The sequence below is a fragment of the Rhopilema esculentum genome, chromosome 6, assembly GCF_057945365.1.
Source record: "Rhopilema esculentum isolate cy_ngs chromosome 6, ASM5794536v1, whole genome shotgun sequence".
Classification (NCBI taxonomy): Eukaryota; Metazoa; Cnidaria; class Scyphozoa; order Rhizostomeae; family Rhizostomatidae; genus Rhopilema; species Rhopilema esculentum.
In genome coordinates this window covers 497,909-525,630 of record NC_142820.1, presented here as the reverse complement: position 1 = coordinate 525,630, position 27,722 = coordinate 497,909, and the positions used below count along the sequence as shown (strand labels likewise).

At 35.9% G+C, this 27,722-nt stretch overlaps 2 protein-coding genes across 3 annotated transcripts in view; one reads left to right on the top strand and one right to left on the bottom strand.

The window, feature by feature from the left end:
* LOC135686461 (DNA-directed RNA polymerase III subunit RPC2) overlaps positions 1-21,117 on the bottom strand; it is a 39,025-nt gene extending 17,908 nt beyond the window's left edge. The window contains exons 1-28 of the mRNA XM_065202691.2: positions 20,921-21,117; positions 17,012-17,110; positions 15,872-15,904; positions 15,574-15,630; positions 15,329-15,393; positions 14,699-14,774; positions 14,365-14,433; positions 13,553-13,584; positions 13,074-13,165; positions 12,457-12,574; positions 11,725-11,806; positions 11,449-11,598; positions 11,138-11,251; positions 10,183-10,263; positions 9,989-10,045; positions 9,829-9,876; positions 9,582-9,629; positions 9,092-9,157; positions 8,323-8,373; positions 7,223-7,282; positions 6,644-6,832; positions 5,855-5,918; positions 5,172-5,237; positions 4,749-4,797; positions 3,554-3,592; positions 3,243-3,317; positions 2,976-3,074; positions 1,814-1,941 (exon numbers count right to left, since the gene is read on the bottom strand). Coding sequence (XP_065058763.1) covers positions 1,814-1,941; positions 2,976-3,074; positions 3,243-3,317; positions 3,554-3,592; positions 4,749-4,797; positions 5,172-5,237; positions 5,855-5,918; positions 6,644-6,832; positions 7,223-7,282; positions 8,323-8,373; positions 9,092-9,157; positions 9,582-9,629; positions 9,829-9,876; positions 9,989-10,045; positions 10,183-10,263; positions 11,138-11,251; positions 11,449-11,598; positions 11,725-11,806; positions 12,457-12,574; positions 13,074-13,165; positions 13,553-13,584; positions 14,365-14,433; positions 14,699-14,774; positions 15,329-15,393; positions 15,574-15,630; positions 15,872-15,904; positions 17,012-17,071 — 2,068 coding nt within the window. The 5' untranslated portion in view covers positions 17,072-17,110; positions 20,921-21,117. The remainder of the gene's footprint in view (positions 1-1,813; positions 1,942-2,975; positions 3,075-3,242; positions 3,318-3,553; positions 3,593-4,748; positions 4,798-5,171; positions 5,238-5,854; positions 5,919-6,643; positions 6,833-7,222; positions 7,283-8,322; positions 8,374-9,091; positions 9,158-9,581; positions 9,630-9,828; positions 9,877-9,988; positions 10,046-10,182; positions 10,264-11,137; positions 11,252-11,448; positions 11,599-11,724; positions 11,807-12,456; positions 12,575-13,073; positions 13,166-13,552; positions 13,585-14,364; positions 14,434-14,698; positions 14,775-15,328; positions 15,394-15,573; positions 15,631-15,871; positions 15,905-17,011; positions 17,111-20,920) is intronic.
* A 13-nt stretch (positions 21,118-21,130) lies between these two features.
* Positions 21,131-27,642, top strand: LOC135686467 (COMM domain-containing protein 6). Of its 2 annotated transcripts, XM_065202697.1 has the most exons (8): positions 21,131-21,179; positions 24,188-24,246; positions 24,713-24,778; positions 24,969-25,045; positions 25,260-25,371; positions 25,954-26,004; positions 26,464-26,616; positions 27,367-27,642. In XM_065202697.1, exons 1-8 carry the CDS (start codon positions 21,155-21,157, stop codon positions 27,415-27,417), a joined length of 594 nt encoding a protein of 197 aa, XP_065058769.1. In that variant the 5' UTR covers positions 21,131-21,154; the 3' UTR covers positions 27,418-27,642. The 2 variants fall into 2 exon arrangements, with proteins under 2 accessions (XP_065058769.1, XP_065058770.1); XM_065202698.1 differs by lacking the exon at positions 26,464-26,616.
* Positions 27,643-27,722: the final 80 nt, after the last annotated feature.

Genomic DNA, 27,722 nt, shown 5'->3' with positions numbered 1-27,722 from the left:
AGTTTAAAACGTCAGAACATAGATCGAAAACTCCACGCTAACAAATATATATACCCAGTTGTGGATCGAAATAGGCCAATCAGAAACACGAGCACATGACTGTAAAGGTTGACCAATCAGTGCAGCTTGCCTATTAGAATGTTACCAATGGAGTCCTAAGGTGAAAACGAACTCCTTTTGTCTACACAGTAGCGGTTTTTCCGTGCTTATGTAGATAGATTCTAAAACTGCTAGGTGGAACGACGATCGGGCTTTACCAATAATCCGAAACATGTCGCCATTATAGTTTTTTGCACAAACTGGGTTTTCTAGCAAATGCTGCCCGATAGCAGAATCGCAGGTCTTATTAGTAATTTTGGATTTGCAAGACCGAGGTGGCTGTTCTCTTTGGGGATGTGTTTTGTTTCTAATATTAGATGGAACGTGTTGTTTTATCCTATCCTCCAATCTTTGGGTGGTGCGTCCTACGTAGCCAGAATCACGTAGGACGCACCACCCAAAGATTGGAGGATAGGATAAAACAACACGTTCCATCTAATATTAGAAACAAAACACATCCCCAAAGAGAACAGCCACCTCGGTCTTGCAAATCCAAAATTACTAATAAGACCTGCGATTCTGCTATCGGGCAGCATTTGCTAGAAAACCCAGTTTGTGCAAAAAACTATAATGGCGACATGTTTCGGATTATTGGTAAAGCCCGATCGTCGTTCCACCTAGCAGTTTTAGAATCTATCTACATAAGCACGGAAAAACCGCTACTGTGTAGACAAAAGGAGTTCGTTTTCACCTTAGGACTCCATTGGTAACATTCTAATAGGCAAGCGGTGGTCAACCTTTACAGTCATGTGCTCGTGTTTCTGATTGGCCTATTTCGATCCACAACTGGGTATATATATTTCTTAGCGTAGAGTTTTCGATCTATGTTCTGACGTTTTAAACTCTGAAGAGTGTCAGACGAAAAGCTTTAGTTTACTAAATGTTTGCTTTTTTCAAAGCTATTTACAAGTTTTGTACCACCAAAAGATTATTTTATACAGAGTGATACAGAGTGAGTAATACAGAGTGGGTAATACAGAGTGGGTAATACAGAGTGGGTAATACAGAGCGGGTAATACAGAATGGGTAATACAGAATGGGTAATACAGAGTGGGTAATACAGAGTGGGTAATACAGAGTGGGTAATACAGAGTGGGTAATACAGAGTGGGTGATACAGAGTGGGTAATACAGAGTGGGTAATACAGAGTGGGTAATACAGAGTGGGTAATACAGAGTGGGTAATACAGAGTGAGTAATACAGAATGGGTAATACAGAGTGGGTAATACAGAGTGGGTAATACAGAGTGGGTAATACAGAGTGGGTGGGTAATACAGAGTGGGTAATACAGAGTGGGTAATACAGAGTGGGTAATACAGAGTGGGTAATACAGAGTGGGTAATACAGAGTGGGTAATACAGAGTGGGTAATACAGAATGGGTAATACAGAGTGGGTAATACAGAGTGGGTAACACAGAGTGGGTAATACAGAGTGGGTAATACAGAGTGGGTAATACAGAGTGGGTAATACAGAGTGGGTAATACAGAGTGGGTAATACAGAGTGGGTAATACAGAGTGGGTAATACAGAGTGGGTAATACAGAGGGTAAATCATGTGGTTGTTAAAGGAAACTATGACCAGAAGTGTATAGAACCCTGGGTAAGGAAACGTGGGCAACGAACGTCAAGAAAAAATAGAAGAAACAAATGTTTTCAAAATATATACAAAGAAGGGTTGGCAAATGCTGCATAAAAATTGAGTTGACTTGTGTACCCATTGCTTGCTTGCCCATAGCACACTGATACGTGTTTCTTGGGGACTGATTGTGATGGGGGTATGGCACCAGACCAACACACACACCAAGAAGGGTGAACGGCTCTATTTCCAGATGAGTTGTTGACCTATGAAATCAACAAGCTTTTCCATCATTTCTTTAGTATTTTATGAATACATATATATAATACAGGTGGGTTTAAATGAACGAGCCTTTCATTAGACAGAAATCACACAACACAATTATAGCATTGTAAAACTTATATTTTATCAATATTATCCTGATACCATAGCAGATTTAACCAAGATCAATCTCTCTAACAAAATCTCACGATGAAAGCTCATCGCTGAAGCAATATTCAAAGAGTCTGGGAGTCAAAAACCTGAATATCTAGGCGGTCAGCCTGAATCCTAAAAACTTTTTAGTAGCATTCTTATTAAGGTAAAAAGATATTCCACAATGTTTTGCCAGCGATATCAATGTTACGTAAGTGGGACAAAACTGAAAAGCAATTTGTCGGTTCGTAGATACGGCCTATCTGTTGTTGAAAATTATAGTAAATGATCTTTTTTCAAAAACTTCCTTATTCGTTGTTTTTAAAGCAAGAATTTAAAAAAATATGCAAGATTATAAAGTTTTCTGCTTATACCGGGTCTTTCATGCTTAGCTTGGAAGACACCTTTTAGAAAGTGGTTGAGGTCTTTGATTAAAGGACAAAAGAAATGGAAGTCCTGGGGTTTGCCCGCGGGAAAATTATTAAAAGCACACCATTCGAAGCCAGACACCTTTATTTTTTGTAAAGATTAACAGCACATTCTTAAGGATACCTCGCTTACCTGACTTTGCGAAAAGTAATCTTATTTCCCTCTATGTTTGTTTTGGGATTTAGAAAGATACGGATAACAAGATGAAGTGAAATAAATTGAGTTAAAAAATAGATCCCCATTTTTTCAATATTACTGTTAAACATTGTTTTACAAAACGAGGTTGCAAAATTGTGGGATAGGTCGTATCCTCATGGCGCCACGTTATGCCCTGAAATTTGAGGTGAAATCTAGTGCTATCATGTATGAAAGCAAACAGCTTTATTTTTTTACTAAAAAAGTAATCTGAGGTGAAAAGGTCCTGGTTTTCGTAAATAGCCTAATGTGATTAACGTACTTTGTTATGTGGTTTTCGTACAATGCGATGTCAGCGTCGTTTTCCTCGTTGACATCCAAGTACTCGACCAGTCCCTGATGGAGAAAATCTGCAAAACTCCTGAAAGTAAGAAAAAATATGTTACGTACATATCCTTCTCTTGGAACAAATTTATGAATTAAAAATCTGCTTGTTTTTTGCAAGAAAAAACTAACTAAGAAAAAAGGAAAAACTTCAAGATGAATCAAGTAGACAATTGTTGATCGATAGTTTTGAACCAAAGTTTACCTGACTCCTCTGATCAACTCATCTATGTGGTCCTGGACGACAAGGGGGACACCATTTTTCACGATTATGTACGGTCTGCAAAATAGATTGACAACTTTTATAGATTGACGTTATTAAAGGGCCTAAAATATGCATATCACACAAGTGCTTTTAAATCTTGTTTTAAGCTGAAACCTCTTCTTTGGGTGATTTTTTCTTTACTACTTAAATCATAAATAATGAGAAAGAAGAGGAAAATTTTTTACGAGTAAATCTTTTATTAGCAGAATACCAAGTCATCTGAGCACCTTTTGAAACTGAAAAAATCATACCTGCACATCCTTCCGCCATCAGAAGCGATGTAGACACATCTGTTAAAGTAAAGAAGTTAGAATAACGTTTCCAAAACTTTGCCTCATTATCTATGGTTTGTGTTGAAGAATCAATGAAGAAATCAAAACAGATAGCAATGCCCTAAAAATTAAGGACTTCAGCTTTTCATTTCGGACAAGTTTCTGAAAACACTTTCTGATAAAACGAAATGCAATTATAGACAAAATAAGGCCAAAATAAAGTTTTCCAGCTCAAATTACAGTAAGCAAACTGAGTTAGGTAATTCAAATCAAAATTATGTTTTCCTCTAGATAAAGTCTTCATCTTTATTGCTAGCAATAATGATAAAATTGGTCATCTGTATTGGTTCCGTGCTACCTGCCCTACCGAGCTCTTTAGTACCACATCGGATTCGTTTTCTGAATAATTAAACCATTCCATGAGCCATCTTGCTTGAGTTGGCTTTAAAAACGACAACTTATGAATAAAATTCAATCCCTGCACATGTTATCTCCTTGGCATTTCACAATTGCTTGTAAGAGCTGTTTGGCAAGTCTACTATTACCAATATCGAGGGGCTGAAAATTATGTGTGATGTTTATGGGCACAAATATCTTTTCGTTCGAATACTTTAAGACGGCAGTATATGATACACGTAGAAATCCATGTTTATCTGAATCAAATGACACATTTACGAATAGGAGTGGAAACGGTTTTTTAGATTCAAATGTTAAATCAATAATATCCTTTTTTTGCAAATTTATAACATGGATAAAGGGAAGTCCAAAATTTCAAATTAAAGCACAATATTTCTAAATTGGAGCCTGTCAAGAATCGGAATTTTACCCACAACGATCGACACTGTAATTTTATAGACAAGACATTCCGTAGGGTCTAAGAGCCTTCTATTTGTTTAAACTTTTGAAAAGTGTTTTCAAAGGTTCCACAATCAATCAAGCCTATTATAAACCCAAAACTATTGGGAAGAGCCGAGTAAAAAGGTCTGGAACACTAACCTCCCAATGCAGTTAGCCTCAGGAGTCCGCATCACAAATCTTGTAAGCATTTGCTGACTCCCACTGTTCGTCCCCAGCCACCACCCTTAACCCCACGAAAAGATTGCTATGAGCTGGACTTTAGGGAGTAGAGAAAACACTGCAGGAAACCAAGAAAAAAATACCATTTTATCCTTACCTTTGCGATGCATTTGCGTAGATAGAAACGAATTCGTTAATGTAGCCAGCTGAAATTTATTAAAAAACAAGCTCAAGATTTCATCAAAATGCGAATCATAAATGCTTTTAATGGACTTCGATAATAAGAAAAATGCAAGGATGCTGCACTGTTGCGTAAAATAAATGTAAAGGAAACAATTTTTTGAATAAACAGCTCATTTTCATGGCTTTGGAACTGTTGCCATGCACGTCTTAGATTACTAACTACTTTATATATTCATTCAAAGTCAACAACACAACCCATTCATTTGCCAACGTTGATATCCAACTTTTAGTTCAAAGCTATAAAATCAACGGGTTAGCATTGGTTCTAACAGAATTATTGAAACAAATAAAAAAACAGCAGAAAGGCTGCTACTGTCAAAAAGCAACATAAGCTCACCTCTACGCATGAGCTTGAATGTTCTCAATAGCCTTGCGTGGTTGCGAATTATTCCAAGAAGATTTCCTTAAGGGACACATAAACAATATTAGCTGAATTTACATGGAATGTGTCACATTGCATTAGAAATGTGGGCAATTCAATCCTTTGGGAGGGCAAAAGTTTATGTGATAACATGATGACATACTTTAGTTATTGACAAAATCTAAAGAAAAGAGTCATAATCTGTCTTAAACCGTTATGAACATATAAGAGACCTCGTTTTCATACAATAAAACATTTTGTGCGGAATTTATTATACGATCAGTCGTAGCCCTGCCGTGAATCTGGTCCAACAATGCTCTTTCTTCGTGGTACTAAATATTATGCAGTAGGTTAAGTGACCTGCAGTTTCATCAATACAATAATTTTTTGTTGCAGATTAATCATATATGTATATATATATATATATATATTGTAAAGCTATAGGTTAATGCATAATATACTGTAATAATAGCAAAATAATAACGACATATTATATTAGTATTATATCTCGTTAGGTTCAACAATACTCTTTTATAAAAACAGTTTTCATCGACTTGTGCTCTCAAACTATGAAGACCAAACTTCGCACTTTTCAAATGCATTGTGCACAATCAAGGTGCAAAAAACGAAACAACAAATAATGATAAAATCGGACTCACCATTTAAGAATACTTGATAAACATAAGGCGAGCTAAGCTCTTCTCCGGATAGCAGGTTGATATCCTACAATAATGGAGACATATCTCTGTAAATGTAAAAACGGGGGGAAGGGGGAGGCCCCAAATAAATTGACCAAGAAAATGAAAAGTATGCCTTTAAAACAGTTTAAGAAACCTTACTGCAGCAAATATTATTCATTTGATCTGAATGTCACGCATGCTGCGTTGATATGAATGCCTTTTTCTATTCCTGTTATAAAGATCCGTGTATAAGTTTTCCCCACCATTCCTTCAGTGTTACACAATAAAAAAACAATAACGCACAATACTTTGAGCACTGCTTCGGTGAAAAGCGTATCTACAAAGCATATCCTACTAGCAAAGGTAGTGAAATAGTTCGTTACGTCACTGTAATGTAGCACGATAAGGACTTTTCGCGGTTTAAAATGCAGTATTTTTTGGCTATATTGAACAGGATCAAAGATTGCTTAACGTCAGTCCAAGAGAAGAACTAATCTCTTATACAGACAACTCTCTTACTTTCGGTCATGACAAACGCCGACAAGCAATAAAAGAATAAAAAACAGGCTGAAACAGCACAAGTAGCTGGTGGAAAGAAATTTAGGCCAACATCATATGGCGGGTTCAGCAGGCAACATGTGGTTGACTACCTATAGTGAAGAGGGCAATAGGCTTTTATCTTTTAACAACATATAACATATAAACCCTTGAAGTGTTTAGAAAAGAACTTTGATTCCTTTAATAATCTACTACATTAGAAACACTAACCTCGACTCCCAAATTGAAAACCAGTCGTTTGATTGGCTCTTCGTCTTGATCAGTGCAGACATGAGTCATTAGTGCAAGGTTTTTCACTAGTCCACAGCCTTCTCCTTCGGGTGTGTCGGATGGACAAAGCAGGCCCCACTGGGAAGGCTGCAGTGATCTTGGGCCGCTAACTTTTCGCGTTTTCTCAAACTGTAAAATAAGCAACCGCTTAGGACGAACTTCAAGGTTGCGTACAGCGAACTTGATATAACATATGAAAATTATAATAGAATGTAAATGAATGAGTGACTTAGAAACAACGAACGGTTATGAAGATGCTTCCACATCGTCCTTACGCGGTCAAACACATTAGCGAAGTGCAAGCAAACACCAAGACGAAGGACTGGGAATATAGTCGTTAGGAGCGAACACAGAGAGCCTTATAACTTGTAGCCTTATTCAAATGGTTGTGGGGCAAATCATAACAAAGAAGGCAACCAATCCTGAACACAGGAAGCTTAAACAGATGAAATGGCGCTGCAAGAAGCATAACTCGGACATGCTTTTATTATATCTTTAGTTTAATGAGCTATTTCATACCTGACTTGTAACTCTTGTCATCATCCCCAACGCAGATATATAAGATAGCCTTGACAAAACCTGGAATAAAAATTGACTTAAGAAAACCTGAACTATAACGTTTAAGGTATTGCAAATGCGTCATTCGCTATTGCAGAGATAGCACATTCTAAAATAGCATTTATCTTAAACTATCACTAAAAGTCTGCAATTGCAAGAAGACACGCCATATTTTCACTAAAAGTCTTAACAAAACTACTTCATGCTACTTATTTCAAAAGGGGCGGATAGAGACTTGGGTTGAATTACGGGCAGACCTACCTAAAAATATTTCCTGCCTGCGAGCACAAACTGTCTTGCAAAAGTTGCCTGCAAAACTTTTTTCATACGCATTGCGTAGGAAATAAAATTGTTTAAAATAAGAGACATAAAGTAAGGTTTAATTACGCAAAGACCGATAAATTTTCAAAGAACTACTTTCACAGAAAATTACTTTAGAATGACGACGGTCTTAAAAAAATGGCGTTATAGAGTTTAAACAAACTTTAGCTTACGACAAAAAAAGAAAATGGCAGTCGGTTTTATTGCTTGATACTGTTTGATACTATAATTAATAATACAGCTTTTCTAATATTTGAACCATTAACAGCAATCACAATTTCCATCACTTGCGTGCAACTATCGGTTGCACGCCCCACCTAGATTGGTAGTTTGTCCTGAATTTTTTTACACGGAAGCCTTCAATCAATAACTGGTTCAACCGATAGTTTGCTGCAGCAAGGCAAACAGAATAAACAATCATATCAAGCTTTTTGGACATTTTCACAAAGCGGTAAAACTTAATATTAACATAGTGAAACCTATAGCTGAAATGTCTCTCTAAATTCTTAAATAATTGAAAACTTTGAACAAGTCTATCTAAGACTGCTTTTTCAGATGTGCCTGCAGAAGTAATTTGATTGGCATGGTTTGCCTGTGAGTGCCGCTCGCGCGCTCGCACACTTTAGCGAGACCTGATTACGGGTGTCTTTACTGAGTCAGAAAGCGAATTACTGCCAGATATGTAATGGCTTCTCTGGTGATTTAGCAAACTTTAAAAATACATTTAAAGCTACACGAACCTGTGTAACACCAACTCTATGCATATTAAATCTTTTAATTATCCAATTTCCCTGAAAAAAATTCATCATATTTAATCATGTGGCTAAACCTGCAATGTTGCAAAGATGCCTGACAAAAAACATTAAAACTACACAAATATTGTACTTTAAAATTGGAGAATTCCCATTCGATGCTCCATTTTTCGCGAAAGAAATCTTACATACATCTTACAAAAGTCTTACAGAAGCCTGATCATCTACAAACAGTCATTACTACAATCCCGAACAAGATTGTTGAGACAAAATTTGTTTTTGCAATTCTATCTTTGCGTTGCCCCTGTAAATTTGAATCCCTCTTTTCTCCCCAAAATAATGTTGAATTTGTAGTTCCATCATGTTTGCTTCAAAAACATGCATTCAATATTGAATCAGGGGGGGGGGGGGTCAAAAGAAAGAAGAAACATCGACTATACTTGGAAATTCTGGACAATTTTTGTCCGGGTTTGTAGGTTGATGAAGAAAACAATAAAGGACACAAATGCCATAAATACAAACACAAATACAGGATCGTTTTAATTTCGAGCGCTAATAGGTAAAGGTCAATGTGTAAAAATACTGTTGGTTACTAGTTAACGCTTTGATCACAGTCAAACCAAGCAAAGTCATTAAGATTATAATTCCAAGATTTCGCAAATAACAAATTCAACTAAAATGATACCAGATACAAAAAGTCTGGTACAAGATACTAAGTTGTATTTTCCAAAGAATGCTTGCTTCAAGAGGCTCTTACCGAAGAGATTGCTGCAGTCAATCCATTGGTTATGAGGTCTTGTCTCATGTGTTTTACAATGTCGAACTGAAATTTGAACGTATTTTATCATCGGTATTAGCTCATAAAACTCAACGTAGAAATCGAAATACATTGATGTAAACAAACAAACACACTTTTAGCAATTGGACTGAAATCAAGCTGAAATCAAGACCCTTGAATTTTAAATCTTCTCCTTTTGGTTTTGTACAGGTTAGTCCTTAGCACAAGAACAGCTGACGAAGGATCTTGCTGAAATATTTCACGGAAAGTATGATATACCAGATATTGCTAATATTTTTAAAAAGCTGTGCTTACAGAAAAAGTTCCTAGCAATGACTTTCTGGTTTTTCTTAATACCTTTAGATATAGATCATTAATTCAGACTCGAGTAAAGCTTGTTTACAGTTACTACAGCAAAATAAAATTAGTATGTTAACGCAGATATTAGATGTAATCTGCAAAGACTCACTTGTGCAGCCCTTGGTTTAGGAATTGTCAAATCAGCAATCCTCTTCAACTAGTGGAAAACAAAATGCTTAACTTCAAATACACTTGTAATTGCTACGTTTGCTTGCAAGCTGCACCAAAGAATTTTGTCAACCATTTTGCATAAATTACGTCATCATTAAGCAATTTGTGCTTTAAACTGGTAGCACGTGCTTGGTAAGAAGAGCCACATTCCATAAACATAAATAATATTTAAAAAACATATTTACCTCATTGTTAAATCTCTTGAACAAGTCTTCGAACAGGAGTGATACCATCTGTTACAAAAGACCAGAAAAGATGTAAAATAAAACAGCAAAATGAAACCACGTTTCAAAGAAGCTTTAATCTTTGGAACGTATAAAGTTACCATAGCAATGATTTGTTTACCTGCCCAGCTAGTTCCAGTCGCTTGTTTCCATAATAATCCCGATCATCAAATTTTATCTGCAAAAAAGGGTTCGAAACTCGTAAAAGACAGGCTTATACTATGCCCTACCTAAAATTCACGCAAAGTTAGCAATCTCTGGAAATGCATGAGGTTGAAAATGAAAATAATTCAAGAAAAAGCTAGAGAAACTCACAAGCTTTTTAGTAGCCAAAATGATCCTACGAACCATGATTGCAAGATATGCCGCTTTTGCTCTGAAATTGTACCCCGAAATCTGCGAAAAACAGGGGACTTGATAAACGAGATTCTTAAACTGAGTGCAACTAAAAGAGTTGTTACAATAACAATTGACATGCTTGTTACCATATCACTCTCGCTCATATAAGAGCGGGATAAAATGTAATGGAACGGGATAAAATTTATCAAGCGGTCTTTACACAACAGTTTAGCAGTTCTATGAACCTATAAATTTTCGACAAAATGCAATCACAAGAAGACAAACGAAGTACACCACAAAAGCTCCAGAAATTTGAAGCGAAGAACAACTGCGAAATTGAGGATACGGGATCGCATTTCGCGAGACACTAGCTACGTACGGGATTTATTATTATACTGTATGAAAGGAAATATCAGGAAAACGCTCAAGCAATTTTACAATGTTGTAATGTTTTTTTCTTCAAAGTCAAGGAAGCTTTGGTAACTGTTAATTGCATCATTTGCTTTTAAATGATTCAATCGTGACTACCCATTACAATCATGATGTGTGAACATGTGAAAAGTGGAAGCACTTATATTGAATTCTAAAAGCTGTTTGTTACCACTAGGTTTTGAAAATTTGAGATAAAGCGAGTAAAAGGGATAAATTATGTGCTCAGCCGTTGATCGAAAGAAGCCTATAGAAGATGAGGTTCGATGTGATTAGCTGCCTTTTAGCCAATCGATGTCCTCTCAGCCTGAAAGAAGAATCCGAGAGAGACAACTGGCTCTTAGCATTTAACTGAGAAGAAGATTTCTTCGCCATTATATGTGTGTTTTTCATTCCCATTGTCTAGTAGTAATTATCGATGCAAAGAATATTAAACAATGAAGGATATCCAGAATAATTAAAGCGGATGAAACCACTTTTGCAGGTCACTTCGCATACTTACAGGGACGTGTGCCAAAATGGTTCTTTTGAGCAACTCTCTAGCATCTTCAAATTTTGTTCGAGTTTTACCCCAAATGGCTTTCTGTTTCACTTTGCTTCCTAGGTAATGCAGCGCCTAGGAACAGACATTCCAATCAATAAAAAAGTGCATGAATTCAAGTTAAGAAAGAACCCATCAATCTTTTTTTGTTTTAAAGCTATTGAAAAATATCAAATTAAAAATGATTACAAAGATATAAATATTAGCACTAAACCATTAAAAAACAATTAGCCTTGACCTTTAAGAGGTAACTAAACTGGTTTAAAATTTACCTGATTTTTGGTATAAACTTGCAAGTTATTGCATTCTTCTAAGGATGAGGCGAATGCATTTAATACATCCTCTTCGGTACCAACCATTTGCACGATCTCCTGGTCGGATTCAATGCCCATTGCTTTGAAGATAACAACGACATTCACATCCTATCGAGAAGAAAACATTTCAGCCTTCAAGTTTCCTTTGGTTTATCTAGAGATAGGTTTAGCTTCTTAGCCACAAAGAAGGCGAAACATAAAGAATGGATGAAAATCAACGAAGCAGCGACAAACCTCAGAAAAAGTATTGTGCTTCATAAAAAATTTGCCATGTTTCTGAATAACAGCAGTACGACTTTTCACTTCGTGGGTTGAACTGCAAATATGAGGCATTTTATATCACTTTAGACAAAGTCAAAAAGTAAAGAGCAGCGCAAAAATGCCAGAAGGTGTTTTGTATGAATGAGCATAAAAGGATGAAGGCTGCGACAGAATTGTTTATTCATTTTGTCCTAACTTGAAAAGAGCGACCAATTTGGGGCTAAGGATACATCCACAAAAAGCAGGGCAAAAGAAAAAGATTTTGGTGGTTGGCCAAAAAAGGAAAAAATGTCCAACGGGGATCTCTGCAAAAAGAGAGCTCTTTGTCAAGGTTGACACTTGAAGATAATAATTTGCTGTCTTCCGGCAAGCTATTGAGAGCAATGTTCGGAAAATGCGATCGAAACAAACAAAAATGTCGGCAAAAAAACGCTGCTGATACTTTGGTTCAGTCGCTCACGGTTTTAGTCAGCTATGAGTCACACTATGACCCATTTATCCCCTCCCTCCCTCCCCCTCCCCTCTCATGTTTTTTTACAACTGCGTTATTTTTGCGGATTTTTAACAGGCAAAATATGTCAATGAGAAAAGATCTTGTGCAAAGCACAACGCTAGAGGTTACAACAGAGTTCAGCAACTCTTTGACACACAGCTTTTCTATGATTTTGATGCAAATCTCCAAATTTATTGCAATTTTTTGCTTACCTGGTTACTGAACAGCCTATAATACCTTTCGAATCTGGCTCAACAATCATACGATTCTTTGACAGTTGTTCTTGAATCAAAATAACTTTCTCAGAACCTCTCACAATGAAATAGCCACCTGAAGAAAATGGAGAAAGCATCGCATGAAATCTTCAACAATTTTACTGAGATAATTGATCAAACAGGATATCTGGTATGTGTGCAGTTCTTATTGGGCTTGAAATTCAAATGGAAAATTAAATGCTGGTCATTTCAAGCACTGTTAATTAATTGCTGATATCAAAAAGTATTTCTTCAACTTACTTTGGACCTTGAAATTGACATATCGAAGAAAAAGCGTCAAAACGAAAACATGGTAAACAACAATTTCTTTGGCAAAGAGGACAGCGCCACCAGGATAATAAACAAGCTGGTAAGGTGCAAAAAAATTGAAGGATAGCCTTATTTACAAAGGAACCGTTCTGAAATGAGTTTATAAAGTAACCAAAATTCCCTTTTTTGGGCAACACTTAGCAAAGATGAAGAGGTTTATGCTGCATTCCCAACTCCAACCACTTCATCTTTATCGACAAAAAGCCCTGAAATTATCTAATGCAGCAAGCCTTGACATAACGTACCTGGGTCCATTGGACATTCGTTTAATTTTGCTAATTCGGCTTCACTTTTGCCAGCGAGAACACAATTCGAGCTCCGCAGCATTATCGGCATCCTAAAAAAGAACTCATCCTTCACAACAGCACAAGGCTTGTTTACGCATAGCCGACTAAACCATTGGCAATGTTTCCAGCTCCTGTTGATATCGCTGAGCAGTTTTGTATCTCATTCTGATAACGTTCAAACAAATAGAATCTAGACACATTTTTAAAGGTTCCTTTGCTATATCGCTTCGTTTATTTTTTTAAAATGAATTCATGAAAGTATCTTGCAGAAAAAGTTCAGTGTAATGTTCATAAAGCAGTTAATGCTGGGACAAGAGCTACTGTTCCTTGTAGAGAAATGAGTAGTGAAATGCGAAAGGATGGACCAAAAGATCTCTAGATGATCGTAAAGATTTCTGCACGAATTCAGCAGAACTAAAGATTAGGCTACAACCTACCTGCCAATTGGTAAATTATTCCTCACAACTCTCTAGAAAAAAGGAAGAATTTGAATGAAACGGAACAATTTCTGTAAAAATGCTGGATGGCAACCTGAGCATCAACTCGTCTTCATAACTTGTGCAACCCTTTTATAAAAATTCGTATTTTGTTCTTCTGCTGTTGTATTAAGACATTAAGTCTAACACATTATAAGCAATTGTAACTTCATCAATAAAATTTTTCAGAAAGTGGATACACATCAATCATTTTTTTAAAACCATCTCCAGCAAATTAAGGTATTTGTTGCTATAAGCAGATATTCACTATTTCAAGAAATCTATTTCATGTTTTTGAGAGTGATATATGTAGACACATGCGATTGAAGACAATTAGCAAAAGCGTATGGAAGAGGCAGACAGAGGCACCAAAGAAGATGGGAGGTGAAATTCTATGTACAGGAACACATCCCTTCTTTCTCTAATCTTCTATTTTTTCTACTTCAAAATCATGACACTGTTGGCAACCAATATAAAAAGGTGAATGGAATCAAGCAAAGGGCAAATAAATTCAAAGCTGTACCCATAACGTTAAGCACATAAGATGTACACAACCTGCAAATGTAAAAGCTCCAAAAATATTCTTTGGGCAGTCATGTTGTGTGTTGTCCTACATTTAAATGTTCAAGTAAGGTGTTAATGGTGTTATCAAAGTTTGGTTTCACCAGCAAAGAAAAGATGTAAAGATTACTATAAAAGAAAAAATCTACCATCTTGTTGCCTTTTTCATAGAGTTTCGGGTAGACAATTTTTACTTTATATACATCACAAACCTGGTTGCCTCTTGTATATTCAACATCCACTGTGATTGGTGCAGAGTAACTAAGGTCTCGTAACCGACACTAAAAGATGGAACGCAAGACTATTGGAGAATCATATACAACAAGAATCAGCCAAATGATCCCCATGAGACTAAAAAAACATACATATTAAATAACTGAACAAACGAGTAAGAAAATAAGTATAAAACAGTGTTTTAATGTGATTGAAAACTAAGCAATAGCCAAGAAATTGTTTTAAGGTAGAAATCTCTCCATGTTTTTTATGAATAAAGAGCAGCAAGGCTTCTAAGCTTATGTTTAGTGCTACATGCATTGAAAATATTACCTCGTGTGGGCTGACAGCCCGCGAAACATTGAAGGACTCTTCGACATCAGGTGTTCCAACATTGATGTTTAAGTACCTATGCAAAATAAGCAGTATATTAGAAACACTAGTTGATAATAACTGAAACAAAATTATACAGGTGCGACTAGTCCCCTGGCACGAAATTGAAGAAATGAAGTGACCCCCCAAGTACAGTCGAGTCTTGAACAAATGGGGTGAGTGGAAATTTCTCCAAATGATGCTACACAGGTTGAATTGTGTGCATTCACTTTAAATTGCAAGCAGAAGGAATATAAGCCAGATGCTGATTTCTCAAGATAAAAAAAGCATTTAGATTATCACAGTATGATAAAAAAATCTAGTTCTTAATCAAGTTTGCACATTCTTCATTACCGATTTTTCATTACACTACCAAGAACTCATTGTACATCACCTTGCAGTTTCTTTACACACAAGGCTCAAAAATAGTAAATGAAGGCCCAGGAATAAGAATGCCATGGGTTGATTTTTAAAAAAGTTAGCACCTGGGAGGTTGATTAACATTCCTTTTGACATGACAGCAAAAAATACACAAAGGCGAAAAGAGCCAATTCTAGTTGAGCAGATGATGGAATACCGTTCAAAACATACTTGAGATACCAAACAGGGTCTGCTTCTGTGGTAACTTTGCCATTGGCTTGCATAATTTGTTTGATCTCAAATAAACATAAAAGAATTAGTTTTTTGTTTGAGGAAAGCATACAAATAGTTTATAGAAGTGCTACAATCCAACACAATTTAACTTTTGTCAAAGCAACTGAAAATTATCAAAATCTATCCTACTGAGGGATCATGTAAGGAACTTTAAAAGCTTAAAATTTGTAAAGTAGTGTTACCTCTGTATTAATGAAGTAGTTGAAGGAATCGATGTGCTGTTTGACAAGGCCTTTGACCTAAAAGACAAAATTTATACTTGTTAAATGAAGCTTTATTAAAGTATCTAGTGTTTGAATACCAACAGTGAATTGTAACTACTCAAAACAAAGGTGGGAGTACTCTACAATGGTTCCTTTCTTCACTGTCAAAATTATGGCAAAAAGTTAATCTTGGTTTCTTGTTGCATCCAAGCTGCTCTGCAACATCATAAAAGCTCTACGAGAGCCCATTAGGACAACAAAATAACCATAAACATACTTGGAGAAAAGCAGGAACAAGCTTCCATTTGTCCTAGAATATCAAAAAGAGGCAGAGCTCTTAATCAAAAACTCTTTTACATAACAAAGCAATGACAAAAACAAGCAAACCTAAGCTCTCCCTTTATGTGACTATTTCTATGTGCACAAAGTTAGCTAAGTGTGTGTATGAGTTAACACAATTTGAAACTAAAAATGTTTTCCACCAATACATCTATGTTTAGAATTAATGTATACATACAACTTGGTGAAATCCAGACAAATAGACAAACAGACAAGTATTCCATTGAAGATTTTCATTATAATTGTTTCCAATGATGTAAAAATGATGTAAAAAAGATGTAAAAAAATTTGTATAGGTCTTAACCATTAAAAATGCTTAACAACACCCTTTAGAAACATATCCTAATGAGATCAGAGGATTCACTTGTGGGTCAAATCATTACGGGGATTGTGAAAGTCCTGAAATGGTGACCTTCCAAATCAAATAAACATATTATTCTAATTTACATCTTACAATACATGTAATACATTTTTACCTTTGTAAATACTGAAAAAGGAAAACTTTTAAAATTATGTAAAAATGTAAAAAAATACAAATTCAATTGTTCTCGCAGACAGCACAGTGGCATGAAGGCAGTAAAATGGGGCAGGGGTGTCTCTGAGATAACTTCTGCAAAAAATACTTGAGTCAAGACTATAAATATGGTCAATACTCCACAGTTTTGCTCTTGGAAAAACACATTTGTCAGATTATGAAAGCAATAATTGACTTAATAGAAAGGAATACAGGAGGATTTAGAGGAAAATATGTTCCATTAATCTTTAGATGAAGCTAAACAAAGAGCTATAAAAATATACAACTTGCAGAATAAAGCACAAATGAACACCTGGAAATGGAAAAATAAAAATACAAGATAGGCAGGAATGCAAGGATTTTGTCAAAAGAAAATTTACAGAACTCCTAAAGCAGAGAAAAGCTCAGTTTAGCAAAACTTATTCCATATTACATAGCTTAAATGAACCTACTCTAAAGCTTATGCAAATATGATCAAACTTTTTAAAGGAAATATTTATAAAGAAAAAGTGTTCTTTTAGTCCATATAAACAACAGTTCTTTACTATGATTAAAGAAACTCACTTCAATGGCTTTCACTGGGCAAGAAAGCTCAAGATCACCAGGATCATTTCTGACAACCATGCTGCCAAGTTGATCAGGTGAACATCAGATATCAGAAACCTGTTAAATTTAAAGAAAACAAATATGAATTCAGCCCTACTCCTTCTTTTCAGGCAAGCTTTGGCCTTTAATTTGTTCACAGGTCCTTGAAGATAAACTTTTTTTGCAATATAACTTGGTTTGTATGGATTGCTTAGAAATTCCCAGTATTGTTAATAATCAGCTTCGTCTGTTCATCAAACACTGATAATCTTATCTAAATAATTTCATTAGGATAACTAATGAGAAAAAATAATTGCATTAAATTGTTCTTCACAAATTCCATAGAACAGTGTAGGGGAGAGAGAAAAAGAGACAAAAAGAATTTGTGCTAAATGGGTTCAAGCAATATTGAACCAACTGTAATGGGAGTAGAAAATTATTGATATTAGCCTGAAATTAAGACATAAGAAGGCCTCCACTCAAGATCTTCAAAATATCTAACAGGGGTGGAGCTAATTATCTTTATATGTTTTAATTTAGGGGGGGAGTGAACTTTTCAATATGATGGTTTAGAATAGCTTTTGGCAATACTGTATCTTACAAAATCAATTGAAGGCATTGGCCCCTGTTTTCTCCTGCCCCCCAGACACTGATGACCCTGTGGTAGTGTAGGTCATCCAACTAGTTTTGGGTGGAGGATAGGTCTTACGAAATACAAATGGACTATGGGTGCAGCAAACTAGGCAAGCAAACTTGTATTTTGATACAACGGTTTGCTGCCCAGTAATGGGTCCCCAAGATATTAGCCCATTAATTCTAATACTATGAGGCTTTTGGCCTGTGAGTAACATTCTATTATGATACTATAGAGATATGCAGCACAAAAACATAAGATGTATCATCTGATTAGAGAAAGTAAGAATAAAAAAAATGAGGAATATTGCCTGTGACTTTACAGAGTATTTTTTGATGCTTAATTTCCTGCATAACATAGAGAATCAAAACTTCATACAAAGCAACTGTTACAACGGCCTTTAGTTTAAACAAATTATTTCATGACTTCTGCTTTTTCTCTTTATATTCAGTGTCTAAATTTTGTCTATCAAATTATCCATCCAGAGGCATGGCTAGCAAAAGTACAGCTACATTTTGCAAATTTACAAGTTAATTACCAGCAATGTTTTTTCTATAAGCTTAGCCTCTGTCCACCATCCCTTCCATGACAGTGGCTGTCGTAGTATTGGAAATGAATAACTAATACCTTATTGCTGTTCACCCATTCTTCTATCATAGCTCAACAGAAGAATTTTACGTCACACAGGGCACAACAGACAAAGGAATTTTTGGGCAGTGTTATTAGTTTTCGGAGGCTAATACCATGGTTGGGGCTGTTGATTACGGCATGGATTAAACAATCACTTTTCAAAGATTTCAATGAGGATAAGGAAAGCTTTCATTCAACAAACAGAAAAGCAAAAATAGCTTGGCTATATGAATAGAGCTTGTTGCATCAATAAAATTGTTGTAAAAGAGTGGCAACGTACAAAAAGCAAAATAGATTTTTTAAGGATCTTAGAAAAACAAAGTCCTCTTTCTTTGAAAATAAAATGGTATTAGACTAATACCTTTGATACCACCCAAAGCTGTTCATGTCTGCATGTAGTGGTTGTATAGGTCTCTTTGTCTTCAATGTTGAGATGTGGGACTGAAGTGTAACCCCCCTACAAGTTCACTTGGCAAGTTGATTCTAACACAATTCAGTCCATAGAACAAGCTCTATGGAGTAAATTCTCGACCTTATAATCATGGGTTCCTTAAAGGGTTCCTTAATCTTGGGCAAAGCTTTTTTTGCAAAAGCATATATTTGAAATTTAAGATTAGGAAACTTGCAAATGCCCACAGTTTCAAGAAGTTTCAAATATCCAAGCTTGTAGTCTCAAGTTTCTTTCTGGCACCCTATGAAAACCTTTTTTGTTACAGACAATAACCTAAACTAGAAATAGCTCTTGCTAGTACTGCCTGCAAACAATTAGTTCCTTGAAAATGATTGTTTTGAAAATTTAGGTCAGGACATTCGAAGAAGACACCATCTTGGGTTTTCACAATATTATAAAAACAGCTATGTAGTTGATGCTAAACTATTCTTTTTATCAAGAATTTTTGGTGTTCAGTTTGCTTTTGATTTAAGTCCAACACCCTTTTGAAAATCATGAAGTTTTTCGAGGGTTTGACATTCATTTTTCGTTTTCTTGAAGTAAACAAAGACGTATGAAAATGGACACGTGATAGAACGGGTACAGCTAAAATCGATTGCGATACAGCGATGTACAGGCGATAATCACGACAATCATAACTTTTGCTCGTACGGTCTCGAGTTTTTGGAAGAAAGGTTTGGCATTCGACTGGTTTTGATTCCCAAAACTTCGAATCAAAACTTCCATCCATTGCGGAGAACCGAGCTGTGATGCAGCACCGTTTTGGTGCCAAAAAAAACCGAAGGCTTTTAACAGAGTCTTGGCAGAGCAACGCTCCGAAGATAATTGCCTTCTGCACAAAGTGGTGGTGGTTAACAACCTCCTCGACAAAGCCGATTGATTGACAATGAAATTGATTGACAGTTGTCATGGCAGCAGAAAAGTGACAAAATCTGCTGACATAGTGCTGACAACATGAACTGAAGCTTCCATATGCTACTTATAAGTGGGGTAGACTATAAGCCATTCACTTGCGTGCTATCGCGCGCAAGTTGCGGGCAATAATAGGCAGGTCCAAACTATTGCGACTTTTGGATCTTCTTAGCAATTCACAACTTTACTCTTGACCAGCCTTGGCTTTGGTCATTGGCAGAAAACCCAGGCTGGAGATTCTTAAGATCAACGACTTTAGCCTTATGCCATAATACGTCATTTCAAAATATCAAATCAAATATCCAATATACTGTGTGAGAAGGAAGAAGAGCAGGGTAGGCTGTCCACCAGGTTCTGTGAATCTTGCAATGAGGATAATATAAATATAAGGATAAAATTCAGGAACAAAGCAAAATGGTGACCAGAATTCAATGTTATAAAATATTATTTTGAAAATAAATTAAATTAAACAAATACTAATATTTCCCCTGGCATACAGGACTTCATCAGAGAAAATGAAACAAATGAGGAAAAAATTTGAAATGTGAGATGGTGATGCCAGATTTGTTGATGTTGCATGGTATGAATGGAGCGCAGTGGAGAAAAGGGAGGGAAGGGTGGTGGTGTAAAGGGAAGGGTAGTGGTGTAAAGGAAAGGGTGGTGGTGTGAAGGGAAGGGTGGTGGTGTAAAGGGAAGGGTAGTGGTGTAAAGGAAAGGGTGGTGGTGTAAAGGGAAGGGTGGTGGTGTAAAGGGAAGGGTGGTGGTGTAAAGGGAAGGGTAGTGGTGTAAAGGGAAGGATAGTGGTGTAAAGGGAAGGGTAGTGGTGAAAAGGGAAAAGTGGTGGTGTAAAGGGAAGGGTGGTGGTGTAGAGGGAAGGGTGGTGGTGTAGAGATTGGTGTAATGGGATGATAATGATGACTATGAATATGAATATAAAAACAGAAATAACAATAATAATTATGATGGAACTGAGAATAATGGAATGTTGATAATAGTAATGGTGGTGATAATGTTTGCAATGGTAGGGAAAACATGAGGACGGCGTGATAGGATATATGTTGTATTGTAAAGTTTACGGTCGGTGGTTCTGCTCATGCCGTTTGGGGTGAGGGGTTGGCCAGGCCAATGAGATATTGCTCTTAAGCTCGACGAACACTCTCTCGTTTGTCATTAAGTCTAAGTAATTGTGTAATATCCAGCAATATCCAGCCCCATTCTGCAGCAGAAATCTATCTAAGCCTGAGATGCAAACCATACTTACTCGTATTTCCTGAAATATTTGGATAAAATCGCTTTATCATTTCTCGTTAGTCTTGGATTGTCTCAAACAAGCCTTGAATCAAATGTTTTAAAACCACATCGTGCAGTTCTTACATGCCAAATTTCAAATATAAAGATGGCAAAAGCCTATGGTAAAAGTCTAGTAAAAGTCAAGCATGATCACCTCAATTTCCTCGTTTTGATAGTGAGGTTGCAAACATCAAGGAAGGAAAAAATGGCGCACCTAAGGCCGCCGGACGGTGAGTTTTTATCTTGTGTATGATTCAGTCACTTAATTGCAAGCTTAGTGTGAATGTGAAACCATTAGCTGCTTATTCTTTCTCTTTTTATGATACAAGTATTGGGATCAAGAATGTTCAACACCCTCTGCTCGCAGGGAGCCTCATATTTAAACTTTCGGTAGCCCTGGCTGGAGCTTTCCCCAATGTAATGACTGCGCTTAGTTTTTTGCTCAGTTTGCCATTGCCATACGGAGGCTCCTCCTGTGGATATTCAAGGGGCCCCAATCGACTTGGGCCCGAGGCCCCAACATATGTAAATTCAGCCCTGCATTGATGTTACATGTAAGGACGTTGTTACAACATGTAAGCAGTGGTGGTCTGGCCTTTTTCGCCAGGAGGGGCCAGCAGCAAAATAGCGCCATTCATGACTAACATCATTGTCTATACCTGATAGATTGGCAGTCTGGGAATGCTCTTATATTTTTTATGTAAAGGATAGACTGACCCCCACGTGAGCACAGGGTCCCAAATAAAATAATTTTTCATGGGGGTGTCAGGACAAGTTAGATCGACTCACGTACGAAATCGACCGTCGCTTCGAAGCCAATCCAAGTAGATAATGATAATTTAGATTAATCTAATTAGAAATGTGTCAAGAACATGTTTGGGGAAATTCCAAGAGTTATCCCTACGATGTGGTAAAATTAGGGTTTTGTTCTCTTTGTAATTGTTGTGTTCATTTGGCACCTTGGATGGGAATCAAAAGCGCCAGATAAAATATTTACCTTTGTTTTGCTAAACTTGTACTTTGCAGGCAACTAAACAAGCTTAAAACATACATATAACACAACTTACAGTCAGGGGTCAAATTAGGGGGTGTTGGGGTAACAAATAATCAAAAGAGTCGGTTACTCATAAGACTAGAAAATGCGATTTCTAACATATCTTTGAAATTTTTTTTACACAAGTGAAAGGTGCTAGAAATGATTATCAGACTATGTCATTTGATACAAAAAGAAGTAAATATTTAATCAAACTTTAAAGAAATATCTTTAAAGACCAAACAAAACGGCGACAAATTTGTGAAATGTGTGAATGTGTGAAAGGCCACAAATTACTATGACTACAAATAACAAAATAAACAAAGTCCAAACTAGCACTATTACAGGATAAAAGAAGAAGGGGTTTCCAGGTCAAGGTTCCAAAAACCGCAATGTGTCACCAGTCTTTTAAATAGTCCTGTTCCCAAACATAGGGTATCATAATTATGAGCAGGACCAAAATACAGGGCTGCCGTAAAAGAGAACAGGACCTTGAGATTAGCACGGGATGCCTGTATCAGCTGGCGGAACTGGGGACTGTTTATCAAAAAGAATTTGAAACTTCCTTTTTGCAAAGAAGAAATTGTTTATTGTTTACAGCAAATCTTATCTTTGGAAATTCTTGGTCCTGCTCAGCAGGACCAGCAGGACCTTTGGCTTCGCCACTGCTAGTCACTTGACTGGTGAGAATTTTTACAACCAGAATTTACTAGAACATAATTAAAAAATACAAAGGCAGATCAATCGGGGGTAGCTGTTATCTTTGCATGATGGCAGGCATCCAGGCTGGAAAACTTGCATAGGCTTTTGCAGTTATGCTTGACTTTATGTGCTGCTCCTTGGACCTCTTGTGACCCAAATATCAATGAAGTCTTGTATAATATACTAAGGTAATGTATATTTGGGCATCCTTGCTTGCAGCTAAAATGTTCCTGCTCATAGGTTGCAGCTGATAATATGTTTTTGGTCACAGTGATGCATTGGGAAAATCTGGGCTGCAGAGTACTGCAGTTTCCAATGAGATCTCTGGTGTGCAACAGCGAAATTTCAAATTTGCAAGTGTGCACCTCAATCATGCACAATAGTACACAGAACTATGTAAAATGGGGGTAGTTAGGACTTTGACATCGGGGAGCCCCAACATTTTTTTACCAACATATAGAAATGGCTTTTTTAAAAGTAACGTGAAGAGGTAATGTACAAACATGTACAAACAAACACAACAATGGGCGAGAAGGTTAACATGTGCATGTTTTGAAACTCAGTACAACCTGAAACACTTTTTAAGATCCTAAGAAAATCAATCAAGTTCTCAATTGAATATAAGCGATTATGTGCATGATTTTCCTTTTAAAGGTATATGCACAAAGGAAGATAATGTGCATGGCTGAAAGTTATTTTACTATCAAATCAATGTGAGATTTATGTCAATCCAGAATAAACTTAAATTCTTCATTTTCCCTAAGCAGTAAGGCACACCCACACCACACCCAGATTTCAATGTGCTACACCCTTTTCCAGGTGTGCAGGGACATTTTCGGGTGTGCGTCTTGGGCGAAATCATACATGGGCAGGCATTGAAATAAACAACATTCAAAAGTGAGCCCAAAATGTTCAATCATATGAAGATCTTGAATCCATGGAAGTTTTCAGCAAACTATTTTATGAAGATGTAGGTCAGAACCCTGAGAAGAAACCAGTTTCAAAAAGCATAAGAGAATCATGATTTTAATTTTTGTAATATGCAGTATGCTGTGAGGACCTTGAATTCATCAACATGGCAATAACTTGTATAATTTTTCGAGAACTCTGCAAGTTACAACAAAGATTTTCTAGTCAGATGAAAAATTGTAACTTTATCAAGATAGAATTTTCAAATATATTCTCAAGGGTTCTTAGTTAGGAAAACCATTTTAACTTACAAGGCACAATCATAAGATGAATTGCTTTAGTCTTCATGTTTTCCCTTTTGATGACCATGAAAGAAACAAAGATTCTCTTTGCAAAAGTGAAATTTTAAAAGAAAATTCTTGAAGAGCTTTATACATGAAAATTTTCTGTGACCACCGGCTATATGGTCAGGTTGGTTTTGTTTAAGGGTTGAGGGGGATGTGTGCAGTGTGAGAAATTCTTTCTCTATTGCCATTGCAATGAAGTTCAATGGAAGTCATAGTGGTGATTTAATAATAGTTAATTTCATTATAGACCTGGCCTCTGCAGGAGATCTGATTACTTGCATACCAAACGCAATCCTTTCTGAGCTGGTTAGTTAAAATTTGTTCTCGGATATTTATACTTTATTTATATAATTTATACTTTGAAAAATTTCAGTAATTATAAATTCATTTTCGTAGACAGATTTGCTAGGGTGAATGTCTCATTCATCTTTTTTAAAACTTCACCAAAAAAAGGCAGATTTTCTGAGATCTAAACATTTAATCTTTTTAAGTACGTTTGAAACTTATGCGTTTTAAAAGTATTTATATTTGATTCCTGAAACCTAAAAACTAAAAGCCCTAGAAGTGTGAGATCTCATCAAAGACTGTCATAACTTTTTTGTATAGCTGGTGAATTTGAAAGAAAGACTAAGGTATTTTCCTTAAGAATTTGTATTATAATACTTTCATTCTTTCATTTAGTGTATAGAAGACATTCATGTTTAATGGAGTTTTGTTATGTTTGTATTCTGAATCTCTGTCAACAAATTTGTCCAGCTTTCATTCTTTTTAGTGCATGAATATTTTGATGTTCATTCAGTATAAAAAATCTGATGTTCAGACATCCAGGATCCATGAGGTATGTTTTAAAGTTATTATATTATATCACCACTATAATTCTTATAATCACCATCATAGCTTTCAAAATCTTCATCATAATCTTTACTACCATGCCATCATCATTTAAACTTTTGTAACTGTCATCCTGGTTATCATTTTGAGTTTTTGGATGTGCATTTTTTCAAAGAAATGATGCCCTTTGATTTTAGCTACTTCAAGCACAAGATGTTTCTATCACTGTTTCAGAAGTCCAAAAAGCTGCAAATGCAATCTGTTTTCATTATAGGTAAGCAGTTGTTGTGATGATCTTCCAATCAGGTGGATGATCATCTTCTGCTTAACACCATATATTGTATTCTGCCAAACCAGTCTAGATTTATTTTCCTGTTTCCCTATTTTTTCTGGCTTCAAGATATAGAGTATAACTCACTTTTTAAGTGATACCTATTTTCCAATCGATATTTGATTTTATTTTGGAATAAACTTGATTCTTTTTCTAGATGCGCAGTGGCAAATAAGATGTCTACTGAAGATCTAATTGCAAGCCTACAAAAATACATGTTTTATGCAGATGATAAAATTAAAATTATTTCAGAAGCATGGAAATTGGAGGTAGGCTTTTTATCTCTGCCTGTGGTTTCGTTCCATGTGAATGTTAATTAGGTGTTCAAACGCTGCTAGTAGAAGGTTTAGATAAGAGTGATTGTGTCATTTTAAGCCATTTTCTGCTGTGATTCAATGTTGTACAACAATGTTGTATAAGTTTTCTTATCACCATAAAAAGGTGAGTGTCTAAGAGGAATAGTGTATTGACTGTTCAGCCCTGTTAAGATGGGTAAAGATATTGTCTGCCTTAGTAAAAATGTGATTTATTTTGAGTTCTAAGCATGTTGACTTGAATAATGTAGGAAAATATCCAAAAAATGAAGATCAGTCTGATTTAGTAAAAGTCCAAGTTGCTCAGGGTGCAACTTACCAGAGTTCCCCCATAAATACCTAAGCTATAAAATCTATAAATATTCCTAGACCATTTTCTCAACCGGTAATCAGTTATCAATTTCTCACGAACGTTTGAAAATATTGTTTTCTTCTGTTCTTTAAATTTGTCTAAAAGCTTTTGAGTTGTCTTTTTACTTTCTCAAATGTGGTTTGTTTCTTAATTTTTGAAAAACCAGGTACAAATCTATATTTTAGGGTAAATTTCTTATGGAAAATGACATAAAAGACCATTTGAATGTTGGTGAGGTGAGTATAAGCAATTAATTTTGCATGATGATGTAACACGAAGCTCTGTTACAGAACCATGTCATGTTTCAAGTGAATTTTTTTCTAATACTGAATAGCATGATTAGCTAACCATTGTACACAAAAGTGCAGTGTTACAAAAAGAATGATGACTTTGAAATATAAATTTTGCTTTGAGAATTTCCTCAATCTTTTTGTAGTTTTGGTTTAAAGATCTATGTATATATTTTTAAATCCCTCTTTCTGTAAAAAGTGCAACAACATAAGTTTATTAAAAATGTATTTTTTTCATTATGGTTTATTATGCTTGATAGGCAGAGCTTGAAAGGAAGAGCTTTGCTTTGCAAAGACAACTCCAGACATATATTCTCAGATGTTGTTCTCAGGGAACAGAACACATGCATATACTAAGTGACAGGTCAATCTATTCGCAGCACTTATTGTATAATTTGCTTTTAGCTGGTAAGTCTTGACTGGAAGCTGAGTATGGCTGTCAGCTCGACCATGTGCAAGAGTTTAAACGCACCAATCGTAACTATGTTCATTAAAGTTCTGAACCAAAACGGCGAAATTATTGGCAAAGCTTTTGAAATGACTGTTGATCAGTTTCAGGTATGTTTACAACACGTGCTAGGTAACCAAGGCAACACTTATGGTTAAAATTGGGGTCTTCAACTATGAAAGGAAACAACTCCCCCTTCCCACCATCAGTCAACTGCATTCAAACAGATAACTTCTTATTCTATATGAATTTTCAAAATTGCTTCATCTTAAAGTGTAGTGTTTTGAAGACTGTTTGTGGTGGTATCATTTAAGAGCACCAGAATTTAAAAATGCAAAGGAGTTGTAATTATGGGCTGAGCTTGCTCGAGCTTTTTCGCCAGATACCTTGGCCTTTTTAGTTGGGCAGAAAATCACCAATTCCATCTTTTTGACGTATTGTTTGCTGTGTTTTAGGCTGTGTATTAAATTAAAGGTTGTAATTTTAACCTTTTTCACAGTCATTTATTCTTCAAACATTTGTATCTTTTCGTCGTGCACAGAAAGATCCATTGTGGCCCACCACTGATAAAACTCTGCTTACTCTAACGACTTTACTTAGTGACACAGTTCTTCTCAAAAGGTGTCCATTTAATTTCAGAGAATAAAGTAAAAGTGTTTGGTAAGACAAGTTGACTATACTGAACATATACATTTGACAAATATGACTAAGATTACAAAAAACATACAGACATTCCTGCTCACATGCTAAAATAAATGCTGAAATAAGTCTACCCAGTGTTTTAGTTGTATCAACTTCTTTATGTTACTACAAAATATTTACTTTGCAAATTCTGACCAATTTTTTACATTTCCTTTTAGAAATTTTCAAAGCAGCTTGAAGACACAAAGTCTGTTCTAGATACTGTTTGAAAAATACCTGACTGCGCCTAGGCCCCAGGCTGCGATCTCCACAAGTGCTTTTGATTAAACACGACTGTCGACTTTTGTTTTACCAGGGAATCTTCGCCGGCAATAATGTACGACAGTATTACTAACTGATTACGTAATGCAGTTTAATTTAGTTCGGCAGTGGATCTTAACTGATTTTTAGTGCGATATTAAACTTGACATTAATTGTTTTAAAATATTAACAAATATCATTTATCGCACTTCCTTAATATACAAAGTCAATTCTGAGTATTCCAAGTTAATTCTCTGTAGCAAGTTAATTTTTT